This window comes from Lissotriton helveticus, chromosome 5_1 (assembly GCF_964261635.1).
Source record: "Lissotriton helveticus chromosome 5_1, aLisHel1.1, whole genome shotgun sequence".
Taxonomy (NCBI): domain Eukaryota; kingdom Metazoa; phylum Chordata; class Amphibia; order Caudata; family Salamandridae; genus Lissotriton; species Lissotriton helveticus.
This window is the reverse complement of record NC_136065.1, coordinates 1,067,483,888-1,067,505,335: the sequence shown is the minus strand read 5'-3', so window position 1 is coordinate 1,067,505,335 and position 21,448 is coordinate 1,067,483,888. Positions and strand designations below refer to the sequence as shown.

At 44.6% G+C, this 21,448-nt stretch overlaps 2 protein-coding genes across 5 annotated transcripts in view; one reads left to right on the top strand and one right to left on the bottom strand.

The window, feature by feature from the left end:
- Positions 1–18,100, bottom strand: part of POLL (DNA polymerase lambda) — a 163,545-nt gene extending 145,445 nt beyond the window's left edge. Inside the window, exon 1 of one of the 3 annotated variants that reach the window (XM_078643618.1) lies at positions 17,985–18,100. In XM_078643618.1, the coding sequence (XP_078499744.1) occupies positions 17,985–18,057 (73 nt within the window). In that variant the 5' untranslated portion in view covers positions 18,058–18,100. Of the gene's footprint in view, positions 1–17,599; positions 17,644–17,984 lie in introns of those variants that run through there. The other 2 variants (XM_078643619.1, XM_078643620.1) reach the window with 2 other exon arrangements.
- DPCD (deleted in primary ciliary dyskinesia homolog (mouse)) overlaps positions 18,039–21,448 on the top strand; it is a 149,864-nt gene continuing 146,454 nt past the window's right edge. Inside the window, exon 1 of one of the 2 annotated variants that reach the window (XM_078643624.1) lies at positions 18,039–18,170. In XM_078643624.1, the coding sequence (XP_078499750.1) occupies positions 18,107–18,170 (64 nt within the window). In that variant the 5' untranslated portion in view covers positions 18,039–18,106. The remainder of the gene's footprint in view (positions 18,171–21,448) is intronic. The other variant, XM_078643623.1, reaches the window with a different exon arrangement.

Here is a 21,448-nt window from a genome sequence, read left to right as displayed (position 1 = left end):
GGATGGGGCAGTGAGCTAAATAACGGTGATGGATCAAGCCCTGATCTTTGGACTGGGTAAGAGTGGTCTGCTTAATTCAGACACTCTGTTCATCACCACCCCCTTTTCTGAATCATTTTTGGCCACTATAGGTGTGGCAGGGTATACTCAGACATGAGTCCCTTTCTCACTGCTCCATCAGGATTCAAGCAAGCCGGGCCGAAGAGGCTGAAATGCCAGAAACCGGTCCCCGGTAGCTTGTCTCCTTTCTGGTGAAGAATTGGCTTGGTAGTTTGGTCTGCCCTGTTCCCATGATGCACTGGGCCAGGGACAGACTAATTTGCATATAGCCAGGTTCTGAGCTGGGATGGGGCAGTGAGATAAATAACGGTGATGGATCAAGCCCTGATCTTTGGACTGGGTAAGAGTGGTCTGCTTAATTCAGACACTCTGTTCATCACCACCCCCTTTTCTGAATAGCAACATTTTAACTGCACTCTGCATCTGCACTCTAAATCTGCACTCTGCACTCTGAATCTTGAATCTGCACGCTGCACTCACACTCTGCACTCTGAATCTGCACGCTGCACTCACACTTGGCACTCTGAATCTGCACTCTGCACTCTGAATCTGCACTCTGCACTCTGAATCTGCACTCTGAACCTGCACTCTGAACCTGCACTCTGAACCTGCACTCTGAACCTGCACTCTGAATCTGCACTCACAATCTGCACTCACAATCTGCACTCACAATCTGCACTCACAATCTGCACTCTCAATCTGCACTCTCAATCTGCACTCTCAATCTGCACTCTCAATCTGCACTCTCAATCTGCACTCACAATCTGCACTCTCAATCTGCACTCTCAATCTGCACTCTCAAACTGCACTCTCAATCTGCACTCTGAATCTGCACTCACAATCTGCACTCTCAATCTGCACTCTCAATCTGCACTCTCAATCTGCACTCTGAATCTGCACTCTGAATCTGCACTCTGAATCTGCACTCTGAATCTGAATCTGCACTCTGAATCTGCACTCTGAATCTGCACTCTGCACTCTGAATCTGCACTCTGAATCTGCACTCTTAATCTGCACTCTGAATCAGCACTCTGCATCTGCACTCTGAATCAGCACTCTGCATCTGCACTCTGAATCTGAACCTGCACTCTGAACCTGCACTCACAATCTGCACTCACAATCTGCACTCACAATCTGCACTCTCAATCTGCACTCTCAATCTGCACTCTCAATCTGCACTCTCAATCTGCACTCACAATCTGCCCTCTGAATCTGCACTCTGAATCTGCACTCTGAATCTGCACTCTGAATCTGCACTCTGAATCTGCACTCTGAATCTGCACTCACAATCTGCACTCTGAATCTGCACTCACAATCTGCACTCACAATCTGCACTCACAATCTGCACTCTGAAACTGCACTCTGAAACTGCACTCTGAAACTGCACTCTGAAACTGCACTCTGAATCTGCACTCTGAATCTGCACTCTGAATATGCACTCTGAATATGCACTCTGAATATGCACTCTGAATCTGCACTCTGCACTCTGAATCTGCACTCTGAATCTGCACTCACAATCTGCACTCTGAATCCTCAACTCACAATCTGCACTCTGAATCTGCACTCACAATCTGCACTCACAATCTGCACTCACAATCTGCACTCCCAATCTGCACTCTGCACTCTGAATCTGCACTCTGAATCTGCACTCTGAATCTGCACTCTGAATCTGAATCTGCACTCTGAATCTGAATCTGCACTCTGCACTCTGAATCTGCACTCTGCACTCACAATCTGCACTCTGCACTCACAATCTGCACTCTCAATCTGCACTCTCAATCTGCACTCTCAATCTGCACTCTCAATCTGCACTCTGAAACTGCACTCTGAAACTGCACTTTGAAACTACACTCTGAAACTGCACTCTGACTCTGCACTCTGAATCTGCACTCTGAATCTGCACTCTGAATCTGCACTCTGAATCTGCACTCTGAATCTGCACTCTGAATCTGCACTCTGCACTCTGAATCTGCACTCTGCACTGTGAATCTGCACTCACAATCTGCACTCACAATCTGCACTCTGAATCTGAATCTGCACTCTGCACTCTGAATCTGCACTCTGAATCTGCACTCTGAATCTGAATCTGCACTCTGAATCTGAATCTGCACTCTGCACTCTGAATCTGCACTCTGCACTCTGCACTCACAATCTGCACTCTGCACTCACAATCTGCACTCTCAATCTGCACTCTCAATCTGCACTCTCAATCTGCACTCTGAAACTGCACTCTGAAACTGCACTCTGAAACTGCACTCTGAAACTGCACTCTGAATCTGCACTCTGAATCTGCACTCTGAATCTGCACTCTGAATCTGCACTCTGAATCTGCACTCTGCACTCTGAATCTGCACTCTGCACTCTGAATCTGCACTCTGAATCTGCACTCTGCACTCTGAATCTGCACTCTGAATCTGCACTCTGCACTGTGAATCTGCACTCACAATCTGCACTCACAATCTGCACTCACAATCTGCACTCTGAATCTGCACTCTGAATCTGCACTCTGAATCTGCACTCACAATCTGCACTCACAATCTGCACTCACAATCTGCACTCACAATCTGCACTCTGAATCTGCACTCTGAATCTGCACTCTGAATCTGCACTCTGAATCTGCACTCACAATCTGCACTCACAATCTGCACTCTGAATCTGCACTCACAATCTGCACTCTGAATCTGCACTCTGAATCTGCACTCTGAATCTGCACTCTGAATCTGCACTCACAATCTGCACTCACAATCTGCACTCACAATCTGCACTCTGAATCCTCAACTCACAATCTGCACTCTGAATCTGCACTCTCAATCCGCACTCACAATCTGCACTCACAATCTGCACTCTCAATCTGCACTCTCAATCTGCACTCTGCACTCTCAATCTGCACTCTGCACTCTCAATCTGCACTCTGCACTCACAATCTGCACTCTCAATCTGCACTCTGCACTCTCAATCTGCACTCTCAATCTGCACTCTGCACTCACAATCTGCACTCACAATCTGCACTCACAATCTGCACTCTGCACTCACAATCTGCACTCACAATCTGCACTCTCAATATGCACTCTGAATCTGCATTCTCAATCTGCACTCACAATCTGCACTCTGCACTCTGAATCTGCACTCACAATCTGCACTCTCACTCTGCACTCACAATCTGCACTCACAATCTGCACTCACAATCTGCACTCTCAATCTGCACTCTCAATCTGCACTCACAATCTGCACTCTGCACTCTCAATCTGCACTCTGCACTCACAATCTGCACTCTCACTCTGCACTCTCACTCTGCACTCTCAATCTGCACTCTCAATCTGCACTCACAATCTGCACTCACAATCTGCACTCACAATCTGCACTCACAATCTGCACTCACAATCTGCACTCACAATCTGCACTCACAATCTGCACTCACAATCTGCACTCTGAATCTGCACTCTGAATCTGCACTCTGAATCTGCACTCTGAATCTGCACTCTGCACTCACAATCTGCACTCACAATCTGCACTCACAATCTGCACTCTGAATCTGCACTCTCAATCTGCACTCTCAATCTGCACTCTCAATCTGCACTCTCAATCTGCACTCTCAATCTGCACTCTCAATCTGCACTCTCAATCTGCACTCTGAAACTGCACTCTGAAACTGCACTCTGAAACTGCACTCTGTAAGTGTGCTTACCCCTCTTCTAGTGCACTTCCTCAGAGGTAAGAAGCACTATATACATTCAGCTACAATACAATACACGCCTTTCGCGAAATTATTTTCTTCCTTTGGTTGTCTGCCCTGGACTATATATATATATATATAGATATATATATATACTACGTGTAGAAAACAAAAAAAAGCTTAACACAAAAAAGAGACAGGACGCTTTATTACAGTTTTATAAACATCAACTTTATCGACTGTTAACACCTCTCTTGGATCCGAAAAACCCAAACAGGAAATCACGATGATCATCACAAAATATGTAATTGCGCAGACAAAGCTTGAGAATACTTTCATCGTTAATAGCCCATAGCCAACAGCAAGATCTCAAATACTCTGTACCCAACAATACCTAGGGTACACTGCTAGATTGATTTAGTATGGCACTGGAAGGGGAGGTGTGTGTACGAGGCCTATCATACTGTCTTCATAAATGTAAAAAGCCTACCTGTTGTGCTGTTCGGTGACTTTGCCCTAGGGCTCCGAGAATATTTGCTGAAAGAACAAGCGGGAGGCGGCTCGGGCGCAGCACGTCTTCCGGAGACGTGCGCGTTCACAGAGCTGAATCGGCTCGTGCACAGGCCAGTAGCGGCTCGTGCACAGCTCTACCTCCCTTGCCAGTTAACACGGTGACTATAGAACTCGCTGGCGGGAGCGGTTCGCGCTCCAACGCCAGCTCGCCCTAATAATAAAAAGTATGACCACTAAAAGAGCACTCCTAATGTATTTTATTTCCAATAACAATAGTGCTAACAGGCGGACTGCAGCTAGAATTTAAAAGATCCTAAGCGTAAGCAATTGAGGTCAGCAACTCAAAGTAGGTTCACTTGAGAGTTATATTTTGGAAAGACTTGGACTTTTGATGAGCTCCTAAAAACCAAAAGAGCTCATAATTACTATTTTCAGAGCTACTGTCAAATGCCATGAGACCTCACGGTTATTTGTGCGCTATACAAGAATGTTTGACATATGAGATATGACAAGTACAATGACAGTCGTCTTGTTAATTTTAGAGGAGGAGAGAGGAAAGAAGCACCTACTTCGAATGGGAAACCACCATGTATGTCACTACGTGAGGATGGACCTACTGGCTTGCTAAGTATTAGATATGATCACCACTGAGTCTCACATAGAGCAAAGACACAAAGTTAGTGGCCGTTTTCCCCTGGCATTAGGCAGAGAAAACACAAGTGTTTCTGGATCCACAGTGCCCTGAAATATAAGCATTACATTATTAGCCATATCCTTTCAAGATTACCTAATTAGGAACTCTTCATATCTGCATGTCCTAAATACATTTTCATTAAGTGGAGTTTATTAAGCAACAGGCATGTTACGATATAGGATGTGTGGTAGATGGTACAGAAACATGCACTGACTTTCTGTAGGTTAACAGGCGGAATTAATCTGCCTCATGAAGGCAGGTACAAGTAGAAACATACAATGGACCTCATCACGAGCAAGTGTAACCAAGACCACACCCCAGGTCTAAGTGCCTAGTGACAGCTTCCACAGAATTTTCATCTTCCCTGATTCATGAGTCATGGGAGACCTCCATGGCAGGTTGCCACACATCTTCCCCTTTCATGAAGAAACAAAGATGAAGATAAAAAATACACATTCTTTGAACGGACTCTGCATAGGGCACAGAACCACCAGAAGTGGAGCAAGCTACTAACCAATATAATACACATGAAAAGGAATACTGGTAACAACCCTAAGAAAACAAGAACACCACAGGGAACCAGACGAACATCACAGAAACTCATGGTATACAATCCCTCATCAACAAACAAGAACAACATACTAACACTCAAACATACTTGTGATGAAAATTTTAGAAAGAGAACATTATAAAGTTAAAGGTACAGAGAGAGAAAATACACCTGAGAACAACAGATACACGCAAAAAAACACACACAAAAAACTTAAATACTCACAACCATCAGGCAGCTTTGCCTCCTTACTCCATATCCACACAAGACTTGATCACCCGATGGGTGAATGAAGCCATAGAAACAACCAAGTAGGGTGTTTTTCAACCCCTGAGATTCAGGAAAGGTAAAAAGTTCCCAAAATCTCCAATCCTTGCTGACCAGCAAAATAGGGATAAGCGTGACCCTTGCAACAGCTCAATTTATTTTCTTCTTAGACAGGTATGTTTCTACTCTGCACACAGTGATTAAGGAGCTTCCTAGATACCCTCATTATGAGAATGAGACGCTACACTGAAAGAAACAGGGTAAACCCGTTGTGATTAAGAAGAGGGTGAAACAGGACTCTGGCAACTGTAAACAGGGTAAAAAACGTACAAAGTTAAGTACAGGTTGGATTATACCTGCACAATTCTGACATTGCGCGTATTTTCCCCCTCTTGAGGCGGAAGCCGGGAGGTCTCCTATCTTTCTTTGTATTTTAATTGCCGATTTTACTTGTCTTGCACTTGTTTTGTACTTTGCTCACACCTGAGTAAATAGGTGTGCTGAGACCCCCTGCGCTTAGTAGCGCCTTAGATTCATTCTCACCCCCTCCCTGTAGCTCCGGTCCTGCTCTCGGCCGAGTGTTGACGCCGAGGGCAGGGCGCCGGTTTTGGCGGCCATCTTGGGTCGGGCTGGGCTGATGACGCGATTGACAGCGCTATAAAAGGCGTCTGTGTTAGTGTGCAGGTAATTCTGACATTGCACGCATTTTCCCCCTCCTGAGGCGGAAGCCGGGAGGTCTCCTATCTTTCCTTGTATTTTAATTGCCGATTTTACTTGTCTTGCACTTGTTTTGTACTTTGCTCACACCTGAGTAAATAGGTGTGCTGAGACCCCCTGCGCTTAGTAGCGCCTTCGATTCATTCTCACCCCCTCCCTTTAACTCCGGTCCTGCTCTCGGCCGAGTGTTGACGCCGAGGGCAGGGCGCCGGTTTTGGCGGCCATCTTGGGTCGGGCTGGGCTGGTGACGCGATTGACAGCGCTATAAAAACAGACAGTGATGGCTCCGCGCAGCGGACGCGAACAGCGGACGCGCCGGAGTCGTGCCAGAGTCCTGCCCGTCTGCGCCCGTCCGCACACGATCGAGCACAGGGCTCAGGAACTCTGGCACACACATCACCTATACTACTAATGATCTCCTAGCACTGAACTCCGACAGGCACAGTCTGTCTCCCACCATATGCGCCACTCTCAAGGAAAATAATATCCTCTGTATCCCCAGCCCTAAGAATTGCAGCCTTTTACTCCCTTTAAAATTAGCTACCCTCAACACTAGGTCACTACAGAAACACCACCTGGAAATTTTCACCCTCTTACAGGATGAGACTATCGACATTCTGACACTCACCAAAACTTGGTTGAGTGACACCTCCTCCCCGGATATCATAGCCGCCCTCCCTAGCGGGTATGATATGATCTGGCATAACCGCCCAGATGGGGCCCGAGGCGGCGGTGTAGCAACGATCTTTAAAAAACAATTTACGGTGACCAAAATCCTAACTGAGACCATAAATGCCGTCGACTTATTGGGGATAAAAATCACCATGAATAATTCCTGTCTCATCATCTTAACAGTTTACTGCCCACCCCAAAGTACTCCAATGTTCAATGATCTCTTTTTCCCTATAATATCGGATCTATGCACACGTTATAAAAATATTGTGGTGACCGGTGATTTTAATGTCCATTGGGATAAAAGGGATAAAGATCTATTAGCCCAGAAACTGCAGATTTCCATGACCGCTCTTGGACTGGCACAAGTAGTGGATGCCCCAACCCACATAAAAGGGCATATTCTCGACCTCATCTGGTCCTCTATACCAAAGGTGGCTCTCACAAATATTACACCTTGTATCTGGTCGGACCACTATCTAATCTTGTGTGATATACCACAAAGCAATTCCCAGGCTAAACTCCCATTAAAAACCAAAAAAGTGCGCCAATGGAAAAAAGTCAACCTTGAAACCCTGACTAAAGTCCTGTCCAAATACAAGCAGAAAGCCATAATTCCATTAGATGGCACTGACCTAGATCTAAACTATGACATTATTACAACCACCCTCAGACAATCAATTGATGTGATAGCCCCTGAAAAAACACAAAAAATAAAGGGTGTAGAAAAAGGGGCCCCCTGGTTTACCCAAAGCTTGCGAGATCATAAAAGAAAGCTCCGTTATCTTGAAAGATGCTGGAGGAAATCTAAAAAGGACACTGACAGGGAATTATACAGATCATCGTTCCAACTGTATAAAAAGCTCATCGTATCAGCTAAGAAGGACTACTATGAAACACGTATGAATAATGCCACAAATATCCAGAAAGAAACCTTCCAAATACTGAAAGAACTAAGCAAAAAAGAGGAAAAGGCAGATACATTGATTGATTGCGACACTTTCCAAGGATATTTTCTTGAAAAAGTAGCGACCATACTGTCAGATATTAAGAAAGACAATTCAACTATACACACCATGCCATTGTCCCCTTTAAACCCCTCAACCCCTATCATCACTAGATTTCCAGAAATTGATTCCACTACCCTTAGACAACTAGTAACATCTACCAAATCAGGTTCCCCCGCCGATCCCTGCCCTCCCGATATTTTTCGATTAGCAATTCCGATTTTAGAGGACCAGATCTTAGACCTCCTAAATAATTCATTAGCAACTGGATCATTACCAACTACCTTTAAAGAGGCACGCGTCAGACCCCTGATAAAAAAACCTGGGGCAGATCCAACTAGCCTGAAGAACTACAGGCCAATTTCCCAGCTGCCATTTCTATCGAAAGTACTAGAACAGCATGTGTTAAAATCATTGTCATCCCTTCTGGAATCTCACCATCTCCTCCAGGAGCGGCAAGCTGGTTTTCGTGCCCACCATAGCACGGAACTAGTAATGCTATCAGTACTGGATGAGCTCAGATGCATGGCTGACAGTAAAAAGCCAAGCGCCCTGATATTATTAGACCTTTCAGCGGCGTTTGATACTGTCAGCCATGCACTGCTTCTGGACAGACTAGCCAGGTCCGGGATAAGAGAACTAGCTCTCCAATGGCTAACGGCCTTTTTATCGGGGAGGACGCAGAGGATCCAGCTAGCAGATCAGATCTCCGACGTGGGCGCCTTAGTTTGTGGAGTCCCGCAAGGGTCCGCGCTCTCTCCACTTTTATTTAATCTGTACTTACAGCCATTGATAGAATCCCTGGCAAACATGGGCTGTAAAGTTTTTAACTATGCCGATGATACTCAGCTGCTGCTGAGTATCGACAATACAACATCGGCTCAGTCCATAGCCCAAAATATACTACGGTTCACAGTAAATTGGATGTCGTCCAACTTATTAAAAATCAATCCAGACAAAACGGAAGTCCTCGTAGTCTCAACCTCTACTTCCCCCTGGAACGATCTGTTCTGGCCACAGGAACTTGGACCTACCCCAAAACCGTGCCCTAGTGTAAAGAGCCTCGGTATGAAAATCGATCAGGAACTCTCGATGACCAACCAAGTGTCCGCTGTGGTTGGCTCTTGTACCAACCTGATCAGGCAGCTACGTAAGCTTGTCCCCCTACTCTCAATGAATATGCTCCGAACTATTGTTTCAGCCACAATAGTGTCCAGAATCGACTACGGAAACGCGTTATACCTAGGTCTCCCAAAAAATTCCATCAATCGTCTTCAAGTTATCTTGAATGACGCAGCCCGCCTAATATTCGGAGTTCCCAGGCGGACCCATGCCTCCCCCCTGCTTTATAGATTACATTGGCTCCCTATGAAGCAGAGAGTCGAATTTAAGAGCATGTGCATTTGTCACAAAGCAATTCATGGACAGGCCCCAGCCTATATAAAAGATAGGCTGGAAGTGTATGAACCTAGACGCGCCCTGCGATCCTCCGACTCCTTTCTGCTATCCTGCCCACGCTTTAAACTGGCAACTAAAGGAGGCAGCTCCTTTTCAGTCCAAGCTCCCTCCACCTGGAACAAGCTGCCGGAGGTGCTTCGTAGAGAACCCAATCTTCTCCGCTTTAGGAAATCCCTGAAGACCTTACTTTTCAAGGACGCGTTCACATCCCCGTAAGATTGGCCGATATTCCATATCTTCCCTTCTTGTTTCTTGTTGCTGTACTCGGTCAGAAGCGCTTTGAGACCTGTCGGTGAGTTGGCGCGATATAAAACCCAGATACAAATACAAATACAACTGAAACCTAGCAGAAACCATTGCAACTGGAAATAGGGTTAAACAGGATATTAGACAGCATATACCTTGTCAAACAATCTACCACTGGTTCGCACTCCCAACAAGTACCAACAAGGCAGGCACGTAGGAAGAAACGCCAAGTGGGAAATATGTTGTGTTTGGCTGTAGTTTCCATCACCCGACAATGGGACGCTTGTACCGAAACAAAATGGGACGCTTGTACCGAAACAAGTATGGATTTTGAGAAGGATAGAACTGTGAATATCACAATGAATATGATTTGACTCCAATATTTGCTTTAACAAAAAATAGATTATTTCTAACTAGAGTGTAAACTGAACAAGTCATCTGAAATACAGAATGATACAAAAGAAAAAGAAAGAAATGTATGAAACAATTGAATCAGTGTACGCCCTTGAACATGGTGAGAGGCTCACTGTCATTGCAACACAGGTTTTCTACTTCCAGTGATTAATAAGCATAAAAGAAACACCGATAACCTAGATCAAACAGATGTTGGAAAAGACTAATAAAAATATTACAATCAAGTACTAATAAACTATATGTCTTACATTTGTTTTTTTCGAATTTTAACATGTTTAGGGAATGCCAATTGCTTCAAAACGCACAGTGTAAGCAGTACTCAACCATTATAAACTCATCAAGATTTGAACAATGATAACTGTTGCTTTCTAACTGGGAATGAATGTTACAATCAAGAGTTAAGCTCTGCTGGCCAGAACCCAATCCTAGGTTTAAAAGAGGGAAATGTACTTAATGATACTATGTGGGTACTGACAACATACCATTGAGTACTTAAGGAAATGTAACCAAGTCCTAGGTGTCCTGGAGAACTCCTATTGCTCTTAACTTACTTGTACAGATTGTACACTGGATGATACTTACTACAGAAGAAACATAATAACACAAATGTGTAATATAGCACATCAAACAATGCTTTGTTTTTCAACTGCTGTTTTTTATCGGTCGAGAAATCTATTCTCATTCAACTGCTCAAAATGTGGCAGAGTCTGTGTATTTTTCAAGTCCGATTTTGCACAACTATAACTGCTGTTTTGGGCCTTAAAGTTACATATATAAATTGAGTGTGAACCACTGACAAGTTTGGGAATACCCACAGCGTAACAAATTGTCCTCTTCCCTAATGGCTACACACCCGCCCCTTGAGTCCTAATTCTCTAAATCAGACAACTGTTGTCGATAGCATATTTGAAAGCAGTCAACATGAACATGGTACTTTGCCTGACCCTAATTGGTGGACTAGAGTAAACAGAATCTATTAAGTCCAATTTTCTCAGAAGTGGAAAACAAAGAAAAAAGGGTAAAATGTTTTGGGCAATCACTATCATCCCTTCTAAATAGGTGGATCAAAATACTACTCCACCGGCTCCTAGGTACAAGCCGAGATTGTGAAGATGACTCAAGAATCTATTTCAGGCACTAGCATTTGCCTTAATATCAAGTGAATATATATATAGAGGGTGTTGTACATACATACAACTCATTGGTCACTCTGACATTCAACATCGATCCTAGTTGAGCAAGTACCCAAATACGACCTATCACAATGGTTTAAGGGCTCTGCTCTTCAGTAATATTATCATGGCTTCCACTTGGCTTCATATCACAGAGGTGTGGAATTCCTATAGCCCCTTCCACAGGCAATATTGCTAATGGTGAAAAACAAGTCTTCACATTGTTTGTCCAATGGAAAAGTAAGCTCACACCCCCAGCAGCACAAACCCTCTTTGCTGCCAATTTACTGTACCACAGTTTGGGTGTGGGAAAGTGGGTTGTCTTTCTAAATTGCATATATGATTCAGTATTTCAAAACCGTTATTGTTATATTGTTATGGCGAAAAGCCCATGGAAACACATGAGCTCTAAGCTCACTCGGACTGCAGATGGAGACTAAATAGGTATATATTTTTACACACACAAAAAATTACTTGTTTGCAAAACTCAACAAATTGTAGATATGTATAAGTCATTGATTAAAGGAATGCTGAAAACTGGAAGCAGGCTTAGTGGCTGCTTTCAAAAGAAAATCTACAACAAAGATACAGTTGAAGGTTGCAGACAGTTTTTCTACATTATGAAGCAATTTTGAATAATTTACCATTTCTCTGAGGTATCATTAAATAAAACTTGTGTTGTAAAGAGTACGTATAAAACTATTGTGTCCAATATGTAAAAAATTAAGATTCCAATTCTTAAAGAAAGTCAAAAAAGTGTATCCTCAGGTCTGTCACCTTGCAAGGTCCCAGTTTTATGACTTTCATGAATTCACGAGAGTTTACAAAAGTTGGTCAGTTAGCACGAACAGTCTCAGGTTTCCAGGTGCACTCCTAGAAATTGTTTGTGAATTCAATTTTGGATGGACAAATAAATCTTTACGTTTTTGAACTTGTGAAAATCTGCCAAATAAGTGCAAATTCACTAGCTGGACTGTTTTTTTGGTTCCCCCTCTAGAGTGGGAAAATACTTTCCCCTTGGGGAAACCCATTCCAAACATGCTATGCTACGATGGACGCAGGACAGTAAGAAGGCCGAGGAGGGAGCTCCGTGGCTACAGATAGCTCTATGAGCATAAATCCTCGTCTAGCCTTCGGTCCCATACATCAGACCCGGACCCTCTCACTACCAACTACCAGCCACTGCTGAGAGCCCTACCTGACTGAAACTGCACATCTGAGAGGATTGGGGAGAACTCGACTCACCTCCTGCCTGCGACCGAGACACCATCGAGACTGGACAGGAAGGCGCTCAAGAGTTTCAACCCAGCTGCGGTGATTGCGAGCTGCCTTGACACTTTGCTGATCACCTCGCTTGCAGACAGCCCTATAGCGCGCTGGGGAGAGCCCCATGGAGAGGACGCCACACGGAGATTTCCCCGAGGGTCCGAGGACCGTACATTACATTAAAGAGGACGCCGCACGGAGATTTCCAGAGGGTCTGATTACCCTACATTACACGAAGAAGTACTGAGGCTGGAGAAGAGTTCACAGCCTCAGTTGCGCAACGACATACAGGGATGTTGACCGCAGTTTGATTTGGAGCAGTCTGGCGCCCGGGGCCTGCGCTTGTGCACTATTGTCAATCGTGACGGCGTGCCGAAATGCAAGTCAGCACGCAAACTGTTCTATCAGAGAGAGGCAGTCTGGAGTCTGCTTTGCGGGCATTGAGGCAGGTTGGGATGCTCCTCGCGGGTGAGAGCTGCGAAGTGCAGAGCTCAATGTTGTGACTGTTTTTCCCCTGCCAGTTCCTCCATTATCCCCTGCCTTTGCTCCGGTCTTGGTTGGAGGCTGGGCCAGTTGCCTCCTGAGTCGAGAGCGCTGGAAACTTTTGGTGGCAATTTGTGGACCATGTCTGCCAATGGCTAGGCAGTTGAGAATTGCATGGTAATTAAATTGTTTATGCCTATGCACATCAGTGTTTTACTGCGCTTGAGCCCTGTCATTTTCCCTGTTTTTGCTCCTCCTTTCTACTAGGAATCAAAATGGCCGAGCCAGCTAGCCCGATCTATTGAAGCAAAATAGAAAGATGTCTTCACCCCTGAAGCAGAAACAAATAAAGGTCTTTCTACCAACACCCCTAGATCAGAAACAAAAGAGGTCCTCAGTAAGAATCAAAATGGCCGAACCAGCTAGTTTGATCTATTGAAGCAAAATTAGGTCGAAATGGGGACATCTGACACACCGATTTTCTAATAATGGCCCCCATGAGTGGGCCCCTTTCCAAAGCACTCCTTCTCCCCTTGTTGGGGAGGGATCCAGCATTTATGACCTGGAGTCTCACACAGCGGAGGCCTGGGTTGTTAACCCATTACCGCAGGGAGCACAGCACCGTACACCGTGACTGGCGCGCTCGATTGAACTTTTTGGACTATGCCCTCCTAGGCAGAAACTATAACCTTTCAGTATGTAGTGCGGTGCCTGAGCAACCTTTGGCCGATGACCAGTGGAGCTGTCCCAAGCAGGTATAGAGAAGTTTGTCTCTGGTTCATCCCTCGGCCGTCACCTACCCAGCCGGACGTCGGACACTGTTTTTCCTCATCTCCCCGTTGTGCCTCCTATATCCTACTCCTCCTCTTTCCTCCATTATTCTCCTCTACCTCCCCATTCCTTCCCTCTCTCCCCTTGCCTATTTGTTCCTCATGTTTGTACTCATGTAATTCCTGTAACTAAGCTCCAATAACTGATGTAACTTTGTAACCATGTTCTGAAACAATGTTTCTTCCTCGTGTAAGCGCTCTGATACCTCCGGTTCTAGCCAGCGCTATATACAACTCAATAAAGAAATAAATAAACAACCCCACAATTATTGGTTGGGATTGTAGGGGGTTCTCGAACCATATTGGAAAGTGTTTTTTTCTCTTTGCCTTGTAAGGAGTAACTTTCTAACCTTTTCCAGGGTATGAAAGTTAGAGAAGTTGGTAAGTAGGCAAGTTTGTGTGCAAGCTCACACGCAGTCCAACCCTGCAAATACCACTTTCTCTGAGCCACAGAGCTTGGATTTGCTCATATGAAAATGGCATGTAAAAAATTTTAATGCAGAAAACCCTTTTTCTCATGGAAGTCAAACGCACGCACGTCAATTGCTTTGAGAATCCGACACATAACATTTTAACTCTTACTATATTTTGCAGAGCTAATCTACAAGTACATGTGAATGTCCAGTCATGATATAGCCCTTGGGTTATGTTCAGTTATGGTCAGTCCTGCCAAGTATCACGCATCAGGCGTGACGCTAACGCATTTTAGTGTGGTGTTACCGCAACACCGCACTGAAATGCATTGCCACGCATTTTTTGCCACTGACCGGCAATCAGCTGACAGCACTGAAAGGGCGCCTCTAACACCTCTGTGCCTTGCGCCCGGCCCGGGCCGCAGTAGACTTTACTTGCCAGGCTCAGTTTTACTAAACAGTTAAAAGATTGTGCTCTCACTAGTGCCCTTCTACAATGTTACAATCTGCCCGGCTGCTGCCTGGAGACCCGAGCGGGGTTGCGTTACAGCCAGGCAGTTCTGTGGCGCCGTGGGAGGGCAAATGTAACCTCGAGCCCTGAAACAGGAAAATGAGTTGAGTTTGTTGTAAGGGGCTGGCGCCAAATGCAATCATGGTGCGGCCCGCAGCATTGCGCTGTCTGCTGCAGCTCACATGGCGTGTATGAGCAGAGGCTGCCTGGACAGCCTTTCACTGGACGGCCCCGCTGAACAGCCATATAGCCCTGATACGTACCACGGTCGTCGGCAATGCTCATTTTGCCTATACAGTACTGCATGCACACGCAGGAGGAGCTGAAGAAGAGAGGCCGAATACTGCATCGGCCCGGGGAGCAGCTGAGTGCCTGCCAGCTGGCGGAGGTAGATGATAAATGTGTGTATACTTCATGTCCACGCTCACTTACTTCAGGCATTTAGTTGCCTGGTGCTCATTAAATGCAGGGCAGGAGGTGTATATTCAAGCTGGTGTGCTAATTAATGGCATGCGGGTACTGCAAGGTGCTAATTGCAGAGTGTGTGATGTGGCTCCTGTCTTAGTGATCGCGGCGGTGGCTATGGCTACCTGTGAGTGGGGGAACTCACTGTCCATCCTGGAGAACACTGGAGGTGGGCTGGAGCCACCGGGCGGCAAACACCTATTCCAGTGTCCCACGATAGTTCATACCCTGATTTTGCCAATGCCTGCAGCCACCTGGCCAGCCTTGGCAGAGTCTATCTCTGCCGCCAATGGATCGGCATAACCACCGCAATCCCATCGGCAGCTGAAATATGTTAAATGTACTAGCCTGTGTCTCGCACGGCGCAATCAGGTGACTGGACCGGCGCCGTGTGAGGTATCTAACTGCATGTTTCATGTTGTTGGGGCCTCTCTGACATCGGTTCCCTCTTGATGTCAGAGAGAGGCCCAGACCATATGTTTTCCTGATTTTACGGGAAGGAGGGGGCCACCACAAAGGTTGGCAATTTGTGTTTGGCAAAGGCTGGAAGCACACGCCTCAAAACAACACACAACCGAAAAAAACGCTCCTGGGCTAGTGTGCAGAGTCTTGATTTAATATATTACAAATGAGCTTTCTGATATTTGTATGATTCAAAGTGTATGACTTAGACACGACTCTGATTCATGGAAGTCATTTAACAATTATTTATTACGCTGTGCACCAGTTAATTTAGAGTTTCTCGTTCCTTAAATGAGTGTAATTTCTCATATTTCTATGTTTTCCTCATATTCATAGCTTGATTTTTCTCGCGAGAAAGTGTCACTCATATTCCTTAAAACGTCACTCATAATTACTCTTAAAATATGAAAATGTCACACATGGCAATCTGAAACATTGGCAGCTATATATGGTAAATAAGGGAATCAAGGCACAGTAAGAGGAAGTGATGTGCCCAAACATTTAGTACTATGGGCAAGTGGTAAATGTCAGACTGAGCAGTGTCTCTGATTCTCAGTTGACATCCTAGGCAGTGATCCACAATTATGCTCTTAGTTTATGTACAGTAAAAACTACTTTGATATTGAGTTAACGCTTAAAAGTAACTGCCAAAGCAACTCACTGGGCGTTTCTTCAGAAAATAAAGTAAGAGAGAAATTGTTCAATTTGAAAAACGACATATCCAGAACTCTGCTCTTATAAACAGTCCGGTGTAATGAAAATTTTGACATATTCAGACCCACAATGAGTTAACCTGTGTAGAACTAATGCTTAAACAGAGGATCTGTAAATATATAGGGGCATATTTACAATAACTGGCGCATCCCTGCAAATCAGCAGGGAGGCGCCAGTTATTGTGCGCCACAGCTACGCCATCATGGTTGCGCCGCATTTACAATGCGGCACACAATGGGGCAAAACGCATCTGTCACGCATCTGTGCCGTAAAAGTGGCGCATTGCTGGAGTTGCGTCGCATGCGCGACGCAGCTCCAGCAATTCTCCAGCAAATCTTGTAGATTTTACTCAGCCACTTTAAGGAGGCGTTCCTGCGCCGAAACGCCCCCCCCCCCCTCCTGCACAGGAACGCCTACATGTGGCGCAGGGCTTTACAATGTGACGCATCTCCCAGATGCGTCACGTTGTATGTACCCCACACCATGTTGTAGGATGAGGCGCAAGGGGCTTGTAAATCTGCCCCATAGCGTCTGCATGATTAAAGATTTAACAGACAGAGCACTGGTATGTTCAGTAAAGGCACGATTTCAATCCAGTTGTAGAATCAACTGTCTCTGCAGTTGTGGGCGAGACTTCAATCTTAATTTCATTCTAACTCACACTTCATACTGTTTTCATACTGTTTTCCGAACGCTGTCGGTTGTGTTGTTCTTACAACAAGACAATTTGGGGAAAACTAAAAAATCAGAGTTTTTCAGAATTATTTAAAACAATTCTGAACAACTTTGATTTTTTATTTTATAACGATGAATACCCCTTGGCTTCAAAGTGAAATATCTCCAAACAAACCCAAAGGGTGGTCTCCGTCTGCCAAACCTTTGGAAGACTATATACGTCTTTCTTCTGAGAACCTTTGCAATATTATAATCCTCACTTTCTTACACGGATCATATAATTCCCCCGTTTCTAAACTACAGACCCCCAAATCTCTCCAACTGCAACAAAACTTACTGCGTGAAACCCAAATACCGGCAGGGGATTGGTAGGAAATGTACTGAAATAAGGTAGCTAAAACAAAAGAGGCACTAGTAAAGATAATCTCCTTTCTTACCCATGTAAAAGTGGCGGCCATCTTGAAATTACATCCTAACGGTTTAATAATTGAGATAGTGTATTGATATAATAATTTAAGGGCAAATATATTTAACTGCAGTATAAAAAGATGGTCTTCGTAGTAAGGCGGTAAATTACTGCGGGACTTAAAGGATGAGTCATCCAATTATTTTCTCTCGTTAAACCAAGGACTGCCTGAACCTACTGATGAGAATTTGCTTTCGGGTGATTTTGGCTGATCGACACAAAGCATTTAAAGGAAGCTTGAAACAAAAATACACACTTGAAAGCGGTTGGTCAGTTGCACGAAGGAGAACAAAGATCACCAGGACGTGATGGTTTTCTTCCGGGAGCATGACTATGTTGTAGCTATGGTGACGGGCACGCCATACCTAAGCGGCCAAGATGGCGGTGCATAGCTGGCAAGAGAGTCTGAGAGCGGCAAAAAAGACCTCCCTGTTGCAAGAAGGTGAGAAGTGACAAAGTGCATCTCTAGTGCTTAGTGGTACCCGGTTTAAGTCGTAAGGTTATGAAGGGGACCTACTTTCGCTTGGTGGTTTAAGTGTGTCCGTTGCATTCTTAGAGATGGTAATGTGGAGTTCCATGGAATGTCAGCTGTGTATAAGAATGCCGTCATGGGGTTCTATTGTTGTTGAGAATTAGAATGTTATAGCGACAGTTGGGAATGGTGCATGGCCCTGAGGTGTTTTTGGTTTTTTGCTGCTAAATAAGCTTCAACTTCTCAACGTCTCTTCGAAGTTACAACAGTGACGCCATTATCTAGTCCTAGATTTTTATTATATAGAGGTTTTGTCATTTTTCCTTGAATTTTTTATCTGATTGTTCCCATGGTAAACAAAGAACTGGAACTCTGATCAGACAACGTGTTGTTAAAAAGCCATAGCTCTGTAGAGGCATCACGAGACATAAAATAGAGTCCCTCTCCTTTAGCAGTCCTAACAGACGTCCTGGAGACATCCTTTTCAATGTACCGTTTCTCACACGCAGTGAGCTACAAAGTTTTTGCTGCCCTTTGCAAACATGCCGCAGTGTGCCTCAACACCCCCCATTACTGCAGCACAGGGTTTTCTGACCTGGCCTGTATTTTTGTGCCGGTGTCAGTAAAAGAAAATAGGAACAGGAGTGACATTGTTTCTGGTATTTTTGAGTGTCATGAAAGGATTTCCTCTCACCGATCTTACTTTGAATATGCCTTTTAGAGGCCTCCTGTGTGTCTTACACACCCGTCCTGTGTGTTAATTATTCTGAATGTTAAATGGCCTTTTGAGTGCCTGTCCTTTCTGAGCCTTAACTCTCTTATTCTCTGGTACAGCGCTTCCTCTTTAGGTTCCTTTTCTCCTTTGATTCGCAGTGTGATCTTGGGCAGCTCTGTATCCAGTATTCTGCCTACTTTGTCTTCCCTGGCACCTGTCCTTGCCAGTATCCCAGAGTCCCAGACTGAGTCCTGACATTGTGTTGGTCAGTGCAGTTAGATTGTAATGAAACATCCACACCAGGTGACATACCCAATAAATTGCATACTGATTGTAGCAGAGGTGCCAAATGGATATCATCCGTCTTTCTGACTTATAGGGTAAGACCTTTTGCTAAGAAATGGTACCAAAAAAACAGAGTTTTCTGTTTCCAGTTTTATAATTGTTGCAAAGTAGGGGAGAGCAGTCTTTTATCCTCTTGAATAAAAGTCAGAGCCTGGTATGTTGTTCTTCGGTGGGGATAACGTGTACCAAAATGACGTTGCTAAGAGTTATAACTCGTTCTAGTTTAGATAATACCCATTTGATACAATTCTGTAAACAATGGCAGAACTTGATATTCCCAGATTCATATGTCTCTACCGCCCTGGACCTGTGTTAATAGAGAAGTAGTGTTTATTTGAGGGCTCAGCTAACTCAACATTATACCCTGCTCTGAGAGCAATCCTTGAGGAGTGTGGAGGAGATATCACATTCCCTTTTTAGTTTTTTTTTGGACATGGACATCTCCATGCAGCTGCAGACTTTGGCATACTTTTCAGTTTTCTGGTAAAGACTTGTGAGTAGATCCATGGTGATAAGCCAACTGCTATCGCAGTGATGACAGCCTTCAGTTTTGTTGTCCCTCACGTTCCACCCGGATGCAAATTTGAATTCACCATTGCTTAATTTGATTCTTTTGCTTCTGTGAGCCCAGGTCATTGAAAAAGTCATAACATTTTGTTAGTATCTCTTCCTGATGTTGACTGTAATTGTCCCTCTTTAGAGGCTTAGCGAGATGTCTGTAGTTTTTCTTGCTGTTAAAACAGTGATCGATAGAAATGATGAATTCTTAGAGTATCATCGCTGCGAGGTCCCGTCTGGCCAATGCCGCCGTCTTAGTCGCCGTGTTAGTATCTCTTCCTGATGTTGATTGCGAAAGTGATAAGTCGGAGTGTGTCTGTAGTGTCGCAACTGAACTGAATGCTACTTCCTGCTTTGATAATAAAAAGCGTGACAATGGTGTGTCGCAATAGGAACAAAGACTCCCTCAACTGGTATGGGCGATTTGTTGTCTTATGAAAAAATTGCTGACTCGGTTGTGAAGTCAGATACAGTTCTTGTGATGTGTTCTGTAAGGTAACAATGATGAGCCTGTGTCTGTTTGAACCACGACTATCGGAACTTGAATATGCATCCTACGTTTCAGTGCAACTTATTTGTTATTGTCTTGCAGTCAGCCATTAATATGATATGACTTCATCTCTATCGTCCATCATACTCAACACATCCTAGCTTACTGGTTCCCCGTGCACGAATTTGACACTTTGTTAAATTGGTTTGTTGTGGCCTGACTAAATGTGGGTAACGTTTGTGTTGAGTAGCAGTCTTTTCCAAAACGAACTATCTTTCCACATGCTGAGCAAGTGTTTCCTCTTGGTAGTGATCCTTATTGGAGTGGGAGGTGGCCACCACAGCAGAAACATAGTCTTCACTTTTCCAGACTGGTCGTACTTTAATGGTACATCAGAAAAGATTTTAATTCACTGATCGCTGTGTTTCTGAGTACATGCAGGGGTTGTGTCAAAAGGGGCTTTACGTGTGACACACAGGCTTCCGTCTCATCATGAGAGAGTCCCAAAACCAACATTCTGTAGCCTCCTCGAAGGTTCCCTAATGATTAGCTGATGCAGCTTCACAGAGCAACATTTTTGGAGTTTCTGTGTGCAATTTCTTCTACCACATTTGCCACTTCACCTTTTGTAGCCATTTTGCACAGTTGTCCATGAAAAATTTTGAGGAATTCTTTTGTGCACTTCTTGGCTTGAAAAGAATAAACCATTCACAGTTAAGATTAACTGTGGTTCAAAGTATGCTTGCAGTGCAGAGTGCTATGCTCATTAGCTTGACTGGTGGTTAGGTGGGTGAGAACGTCCTTATGAATCTGTTCTCCAGCAAAGTTAAGGAGCAGAGTGTTTGGCCACAGTATTCGTTTCCTTTATTGGCAAGAAATAATTCTCTAATCTTGAAACTAACAAGCTTTATCTAAGCCCGAGGGAAAGACAAATGGGTGCCTCATGCAAGAGAATCCAAGTGCCATAGATAAATTCGGGGGTCTGTGCTAGCTTCCGGGAGAGTCCCGTTGGATGACACTGGAGTCGTTTTGGGTCCGTGGGACTCCCTCTAGACAAGTCAAAAGCTCAAGTGAAAATCCTGCTTGACCAACTCACCAAATAGTTTTTTTATTTTGGGGGTGGGGTTCCCTCTGGCACCC